Raw genomic sequence first — 9,424 nt, forward strand, 5'->3', positions numbered from 1 at the left:
AAAAGGGCTCACAGCGAAGAAGTAACTGTAGTCAAAAGGTGACATAAAAATAGAAATCAAAAATACAAACTTTATGAAAAGAATGGTGGACAAGTTGCCAGTAACATTGCAGAGAATAAATATATCATGTTAGACTCTTACCTGTAATTTCAGTGCTTCATTGCATCCTACAACCTAATAACAGCTTACGAGGAAAGCCGCTAGGCGACTAAAATGTATAGGTGAGATTGATGTATGAGGTATACGCAGACGAGTTTTTACAGTCTACCTGTGGTAAAACTGTTCACAACATTTAAGAAAAAGTCACCAGAAAGTTTACTATGTGTAAAAAGTAAAATGCCACCGCTTATAGTTTAGTTTTAAAAAATCTGAGAATATACACGTACCTACTTCAAATTAAAAAATCATTTATTCGTGTAGGACATGTACAATTTTTTATATTAGATATATTTCTTCCCTACCGTCCAGTTCAGTATCTAGATTCAAATGAGATAAACTGACAAGAAACCCAATTGAATTTCTTTTTTTTTGCTTTATTTACAATGTTTATTTATATAGGTGTCTAAATTTAAATGAAAATCCCGTGCATGAACAACTATTGCCATGGACACTCGTTATTCAAGTAATCGTTTAGTGAGTAATAGGCTATGCTCAGTAAATATTATTTAAATTTATTTAAGGGTAATTCCAATATAATCTTTGGTATTTTATTGTAAATTTTTATACCAGTCCCATAAAGGACCCATTGACTTTTTCTGAACGATATTTAGGAACAGCAAGACTGAGTTTATAGTAGGTACGCCAATATCAAATGACCATTTGAGTGAAGTTACGTTAAAGCGTCTAATCAAACAAAAAGGTACGGCCCTGAAATACGGAACGAGTAAAAAATACACTTTCGAATCGAAACAGTTGCGTCATCATAGTTTTTGTACGTCGACCTTTTTAGTTTTTTTCCGTACAGTGCGGCCGCAATGGAAAATTTTTGAACGGTTATATTATACCTACACCTGCGCTACTTGCGCGAACGAGAAGGGCTTACGTTTGTCTCATTTTTTATTCATTCGAGATAACGGAAAATATAATCTTTGTATACTTTATAATTTATATTTCCATTGATATTGTACAATTATCTATTTGGGAATATTAGGTGTCTATACCTACTTCTTACTACTAGTGATCGCTTCGATGATCACTTCGTGATCGCGGACTTGCTCGAAATTCGACCATAAATAATTTAATTAGTGAATTTATTATGTTCATGTTTGACATTCAGTAAGACTATAGACAAACAATATTAAAGAAAAAAAATATTAATAAATTCTCAATTTGACCACAGACTTTAACAATATATAAAAGTACATATCCATTTGTGTCAAATACATGGAATTTTGTGTAATATTTTTATTGATTCAATAAAATATAAATAATGTTAGTTCAAATAAACTTTATACAAACATTTTGTATAGTAATTTTTTTTTATTCTACCATTCTTCAGAACGCAGAGTCATCACAAGAAGAACGAGCACGAAATTACGTGTTGCTCTTTGAAATAAATATTGTTTTTTTTTCTTTTAATTTTTAAATTTATTAAGTCACCAACAAGGGTTACACCAAGACATTAGGTACATATATACCATGTTTAATATACCTACTAAGTGCAACCATAATTGTAGGTAACTACAACATTTATACCTATTAAAAAACTGTGCTTACAATTAATCAAACAATACATGATTGTTCTGAATTATATGCATTTTTAAGAATTTTGTATGCAAACCGCCAAATAGCAAAGTTGATTTATAACTGAACTTAATGTATGTTATATGCATAATTTAAAAATATTAACATTATGCACTCCTTCATATAAAGTATATCTAAGTGTGCGAAATTTCATATTCCTCCGTCCGCGTAATTTTCTTACAAAAGGGAACAAAGTTTTTGTTTCACATATTAATCTAATGATTATACTTAACGTTGTAGTAAATTTATAGGCAGTACGTACAGACTTTACTTAACTACTAGATAATGCCGTGACTTTGAACTCACTAACTTCTTTATTTGTAAGCCGATTGCAATGAAAGTCATACACTGAATTACAAGCATAGCTTACCACAGTACATTAGTGAAAATCGCTCCGCTGCCAAGCCGTAGATATTTTATGTATTTTTTTTACAATTCACACAGTTCCTTCTAGATCCAAGTTAAACTAGCTATAGCTTGTGTTATGGGTACTAGACAACTGATACAAATACATAGATACTTACATTCTTTTCTTTTCGTAAATACATACATAGAAAACGCCCAAACCGATACAAACAATAATACTCATGAATACAAATTGTTCCGGACCACCGCTTAAAGATTATATATAGTCATAGTTTGTAGAAATAAGTTCGATTAGATATAGCAAATTTATAAATAGTACAATTGTTACATAGTAACACCTTAAGATTAATAGATTTGATAGGGATAAGTTTATAGAAATTTAAGTTCTTTATGTTATTATTTACAAAAATGCTTGACAAATAAATGATTATAATGGTTGTGGTTTCAATCCCTAAAAAAATAAATAGGTCGGCAAATAGAAACAGAATAGAATATAGTATAAAAAATAGATCCCAAAATACATAGGGATCTTTTTATAGTATCATTTCATTTGTAGATATGTAATAATAATTGTAATGTGCGTTGCGCGGCAGCATTCGTTCGACTGACGCGCGACCTCGCTCTCCCGCGCTATATATATATGAGGGGGAAGGGGAGCGAGGTCATATAAAAGGCGCGATCCGCGAAATCGCGAATTATTCCTAAACCGCACGTCGCGCAGCGCACACATCATAATAGAAATGTAAATTAAAGATGGTATTGTCGTTTGATGCACAAATTGTAAACACAAAATGTAAGATTGATAAAATATAATTGTTCGCGACTATTGTACATATTTGATTATTGTTAGCTTAATAAAATTTATAATTGTAGTAGTTTCAATTCCCTACTAGATAGAATTAAATATAATTGTATTGTAAAGTTTAAATTAATAAATAAAGGAGCGAGTAGAGGTGGTCTTTTCGCGCTATCCGTCCCGCTCGCACCTATGTGCGTAACACAATCGTTACCTAGTACGTGACACGGTGCGAGCGGGCGGAGTATAAATATAGGTGCCGAACGCGGCACAATTCATTCCGCTTCCATCGCTAGTACAGACCACCGAACTCTGCTCGAGAGGATAATTACACTTGTCTTTCTTGTTTCCACCTGCACCCGCAACCTTACAAACAAGTACGGGGAATAGATACCCGTACATCTGGTCCTTCGAGCCGGATTGTTGGAAGAAGAAAGCAAGACCATCTGGTCCTTCGAGAAGCCGGATTGTTGGAAGAAGAAAGCAAGACCATCTGGTCCTTCGAGAAGCCGGATTGTTGGAAGAAGAAAGCAAGACCATCTGGTCCTTCGAGAAGCCGGATTGTTGGAAGAAGAAAGCAAGACCATCTGGTCCTTCGAGAAGCCGGATTGTTGGAAGAAGAAAGCAAGACCATCTGGTCCTTCGAGAAGCCGGATTGTTGGAGGAAGAAAGCAAGACTGCACAGAGATCAAGATCACAGATGCCAACAACAAGAAGCCAAAGAACAGCCATGGAAGCTCAATCAAACGAAGAAAACACCGCCGCCGTCACGTCGCCTGTCGCCGCTACGCCGACCGTCGCCGCCACTACGTCGCCTGCTGCCGCCACTACGTCGACCACCACGACGTACACGTCCTCGGAACCTACTGCTACCACGGAGACTTCCGCGGAGACTACCACAACAATTCCAAGGGCGCCGCGCACCACAGCTTCAAAAAAGAAGAAAGAATTGGCTAAAGCCAGAGAAGAATTGCTACGCAAGGAGGTAGAACTGGCCGCCGCACGCGTCGCAGCATTGGAAGCAGACACGGACGACGAAGAGGAGGACGAAAATGAAGAGGACGCCGCCACATTAAGAAGAGAGAGGACTACGGACTGGATTCGCCGGACGAGCACATTGGCACTCACGATGGAGCCGCACACAGAGAGGACGACCGCCGACTTGCATCAGGGGATTAATATCTCATCGATACCCGCCGGAGAGGGAACGAAAGCGCCGCAGCCGCAGCCGTGCAGCGACGCATTCCGACGGGACCATGCAAGCCACAACGGTCCGAGGGAAGACTCCATAGCACCAATGATGCCAACGAAGAAAGAAGAGGATTCACTGAAGGGGGGCATCGACTATAAGGAATTGGCGACTGCAATGACTATGGCAGCTCGCGCAATTCAGCCCTCCACAGTGCCGCGAGTCACAGAACTACCACCCTTCAACGGCGCGTCAAGCGAATGGCTGCCCTGGAAGATGGCCTACGAAGAGTCTGCGGGGCAGCTGACCGAGCAAGAAAACTTGGGTAGATTACGTCGGTGTTTAAAGGGTGCGGCCAAAGAGGCTGCACACTGTCTTTTCGTTGGGGATACGTCTGCAGCAGAAGTAATACAATTACTTGCTACGAGGTTCGGCCGTCCAGGAGCACTCGTGATGGCCGAGATGAATAAACTTCGTGCGCTGCCGCGGCTGTCAGACAACCCCAAGGACATCTGTCTATTCGCGTCCAGAATAGCCAATGTCACTGCAACAATTCAAGCCCTGAAGAAGAACCACTATTTGTACAACGAAGAAGTGACAAGATCCATCACGGAGAAAATGCCTTCTGCGCTACGATTCAAATACTACGACTTCGTAGCAGAACAGCCAGATGATCAACCGGACCTGATAACGCTCTTCAAGTTCCTGCAAATCACCGCAGCCAGGTGCGGTGACTTCGCACCCGCCGAAATAATAGTAAATGAAGACCGGCGGGAGCCAGCAACGAAGAGAAGCGTGAAAACATACATCACGCAGGAGAAACCGACTTCACCGCCGTGTCCGACGTGCAACAGGGAGGGACACGCACCACCCGATTGCATCACTGTGAAGAACGCCGAGCCACAAGCAAGATGGGAGATAGCAAAAAAACACAGGCTATGTTTCCGTTGCCTGAGGATAAAAAGATTTCGTCACAACTGCAAGACGAAGAGATGCAACGTTGGTGGGTGTACACACCTACATCACCCACTCCTGCACGTCGACACTATAGAGAAGAAGGACAGCGAGCCCTCCGATGATAAAGCAGCCGCAGTCGTCGCGTCTGCGAGAGAAGATAAGAAGATCGCATTCCTCAAGATAGTGCCGATACAAGTGATCGGTCCCAAAGGAACGTGCGATACATACGCACTCCTGGACGACGGCGCAACGTGCACCATCATCGAAGAAGCAACAGCGAAGCAAATCGGCGCCACTGGCCCTCCCGCACCCTTCTACATAGAGGCCGTGGCCGGGACACGTATAAACGCCGATGAATCGAAGCTTGTCCACTTCACAATACGGGGACGAAGATCGGAAGATCATGCCGTGTCTGCGCGAACCATGAAGAAACTACTGTTATCTCCACAAACAGTATCACGCAGCGCAATAGAAGACTGTCCACACTTGTACGATATAATAGATCAGCTGACATATGAAGAAGGTCAACCGACGGTTCTGCTGGGTCAAGACAACTGGCATTTGCTGCTCGCACATGAAGTCAGAAGAGGCAATAAGACACAACCGGTCGCATCACTCACCGACCTGGGTTGGGTGTTGCACGGCACGGGAGCGGCGAGAGCGAGACAGCAAGTGCACAGAATCAGTCACTTAGTCGACGGGCAAGAAAATGAAGAATCCATAGAGCGATTAATGAAAGAACACTTCGCTCTCGAATCACTGGGCGTCACACCGAAGCGCTCATACAATGAAGAGGAACAACGCGCGCTGAAAATATTGCAAGAAAAAACTCGCCCGTTACCGGCGGGAGGCTACGAGACCGCGTTGCTATGGAAACGCGACAACGCAACGCCGCCGGCTAACTACGACTCAGCAATGCGACGCCTCGAGTTAATTGAGAAAAAACTCGACAAGAATGAAGACATGAAGAACAGATATAAACAGCAAATTACCACGCTGTTAGAAAGGGGATATGCAGAAATCGCCCCACCGGTGAAGACTGAACGAGTATGGTACCTGCCACACTTCGCTGTCATCAACCCACAGAAACCGGACAAGCTGCGCATCGTGCACGACGCCGCCGCCAAGACAAGGGGCATTAGTCTCAACGACATGCTGCTGTCGGGACCCGACCTACTCCAATCACTACCTGGGGTCCTCATGAGGTTCCGACAGCGCCGTGTGGCGGTCACAGCGGACATCAAGGATATGTTCATGCGTGTCACAATACGAGAAGAAGACCGAGACATGCAACGGTTTCTATGGAGAGGAGATCGACGCCAGGGTCCAGCTGTCGAATATAGGATGAAGAGCGTCATCTTCGGGGCCACTTCGTCGCCATGCATGGCGATATACGTGAAGAACAAGAACGCCGAACTACATAAAGAAGAGTTCCCGGAGGCGGCTGCAGCGGTGGTTGTCAATCACTATGTTGACGACTACCTCGCTAGCTTCGACACTGAAGAGCAAGCCGTACGAGTCTCAAGCGAGGTCGCCTACATCCACAGCCGGGCGAACTACTATCTTCAGCGCTGGGCATCGAACTCGCGCCATGTACGAGAAGAGTTCTCACATAGAAATGAAGAGAACATGGTGCAACTCGACGCTGAGAAGATACTGGGAATGGTGTGGCGGCCTGAGGAAGACAGTCTCGGGTTCAACTTCAACGGGAACAAACTTCCGTTACATATCATACGAGGCGAACGCACTCCAACGAAGAGAGAAGCCCTCCGCGCCGTTATGTCGCTGTTCGACCCATTGGGCCTGGCCACACCCGTCACAATACAAGCCAAGAAGATATTACAAGAAACGTGGCGCACGGGTATCGGCTGGGACACCGAACTGCAAGAACGGGAAGCAGCAGCGTGGCGGAGCTGGATATCGCACGCACAGCAGTTACCCCACTTGGTAATACCACGGTGTTACCCCGGTGTGGCGACGGCACATACGACGGAGCTTCACACATTCGTCGACGCGAGCTCAGATGCATACGCCTGTGTCGTATACTGGCGGGCCGTATGCGTGACCGGCGAGGTGCGTGTGTCACTCATCGCAGCCAAGGGAAGAGTGGCCCCTTTGAACAAGGTCACCACTATACCACGTCTGGAGCTGCAAGCGGCCGTACTAGGGAGCCGCCTGTCACGCACGGCTGTCGAAGAACACGATCTGAAACCTGCCCGTCGTGTCTACTGGTCGGATTCGCGTACCGTACTGTCTTGGTTACGCACCGGGCCGCGTGCATTCAAGCCCTTCGTCGCTCACCGAGTCGCTGAAATTATGGAAGATACGAAAACGAACGAGTGGAGATGGGTGCCGACGGCCGACAACGTCGCGGATGATGCCACACGCGACGTACCACACCATTTCACTTCAACACACAGATGGTTCCGGGGGCCGCAGTTTCTATATCGACCAGAAGAAGAGTGGCCTCATGAAGGCGATTCCCACCATACGGAAAATACAAGCGAAGAGCGCGCCCACACAATACAAGATGCAACACGATTATCTCGAGCGTTGCCCGATCCCGCGCGATTCTCCGACTGGATGAAGATCGTCCGCAGTACGGCCCGCGTATTGCAATTTATAAATAAATTGCGACCACTCAAGCAACACTGCGCCGTCGCTACCCACAAGAGAAACAAAAAACATGAAGACGATCCCACGTGGCGAAGCAACAAGATAAGAAAACCAGAACCGTCGAAAAGAAAAAACGTACGTGCGCCTGTGTGTTATATACCCATAGATACACACTACTTAGAACGCGCCCGTCGACTATGGATCCGCTCAATACAAGAAGAGGCATTCAGCATCGATATAGCGGCGTTGCGACGCAATAAACAACTGTCGTCGAGTAGTCGACTTATACAGTTGTCCGTTTTCATCGACGAAGACAATGTGCTGCGACTCCGCTCAAGGGTGTCGGCTGCCGCCAATCTGTCCGCGGAGCAACGGGAACCACCCATAGTCGACGGTCAACATGTATGGGTACGCCTGTACATAGCATGGGTGCACAGAAAACTTCATCACGGAGGCTTCGAAACTACTGCGAACGAGGTGCGTCAACACATGTGGGTGTTGCGCCTACGACATGCCGTTCGTAGTGAATTGAAGAGATGCCAAACGTGCCGCATCAGGAAAGCAGCACCAGCACAACCATCAACGGGCAACCACCCACGCAGCAGGCTGGCACATCATCAGCGGCCGTTCACCTTCACCGGCCTAGACTACTTCGGGCCGATGACAGTGACGGTGGGTCGCACGCATCAGAAGCGGTACGGCGTGCTGTTCACATGTCTCACCACGAGGGCTGTGCACCTGGAGATCGCCGGCAGCCTCAGCACCGACTCCGCAGTAATGGCTCTGCGGCGCTTTATAAGCCGCCGCGGGTGCCCCACGGAGCTGTGGTCGGACCAAGGCACCAACCTCAAGGGTGCCGACCTCGAGATGAAGAAAGCAGCCGCTGAAGCCATGGAAGAAGAGTCGTCGGTGCGCTTTATACGCTGGCGCTACATACCACCGAGCGCTCCCTTCATGGGCGGCGCCTGGGAACGACTAGTGCGCAGCGTGAAAACCGCGCTGGCCGCAACGCTGCATGAACGAGCCCCGAAAGAAGAAGTCCTTCTCACCCTGCTGGTGGAAGTAGAACACACGCTCAACAGTCGACCTCTCACCCACGTGTCGACATCAGCAGACGACGAGGACGCACTCACCCCCAACCACTTCCTATTAGGAGGTCCGTCCCGCGTACCACTGCCGGGAGCTTTCGCTGAGGGCGATACGGCGGGCAGGAAGGAGTGGCGCGCCAGTCAGTGGCTCGCTGACTGCTTCTGGAGGCGCTGGGTAACCGAATATTTACCCCAGCTACAACACCGGCGGGAGCCCCGAGCTACACACGGAGTCATCAAGTTAGAAGACTTGGTGCTGGTGGCAGACGGCAACTTGCCTCGGAACTCCTGGCCGCGCGGCGTGGTGGTGGCTACGTATCCGGGACCGGATGGTGAAATACGGGCGGTCGACGTGCGCACTAACAAGGGGATACTTCGGCGACCTACGAAGAAATTAGTAATCCTGCCAATCGAGCAACGCGAACTCGAATTAAATACAGCTTAGCTGCGGCGGGAGATATGTTCGCGACTATTGTACATATTTGATTATTGTTAGCTTAATAAAATTTATAATTGTAGTAGTTTCAATTCCCTACTAGATAGAATTAAATATAATTGTATTGTAAAGTTTAAATTAATAAATAAAGGAGCGAGTAGAGGTGGTCTTTTCGCGCTATCCGTCCCGCTCGCACCTATGTGCGTAACACAATCGTTACCTAGTACGTGACA

The 9,424-nt window shown here is 46.3% G+C and overlaps 1 protein-coding gene across 1 annotated transcript; it reads left to right on the forward strand.

Annotated features, from left to right (window-relative positions):
• The first annotated feature begins 213 nt into the window (after positions 1–213).
• Positions 214–9,200, forward strand: LOC131850239 (uncharacterized). The gene is made up of 2 exons (XM_059200408.1): positions 214–221; positions 3,296–9,200. The coding sequence occupies exons 1-2, from the start codon at positions 214–216 to the stop codon at positions 9,198–9,200; spliced, it is 5,913 nt and encodes a 1,970-aa protein (XP_059056391.1).
• The last annotated feature ends 224 nt before the right edge of the window (positions 9,201–9,424 follow it).

This window comes from Achroia grisella, unplaced genomic scaffold (genome assembly GCF_030625045.1).
Source record: "Achroia grisella isolate CSIRO2021 unplaced genomic scaffold, CSIRO_AGI_Agris_v1 utg719, whole genome shotgun sequence".
Lineage (NCBI taxonomy): Eukaryota > Metazoa > Arthropoda > Insecta > Lepidoptera > Pyralidae > Achroia > Achroia grisella.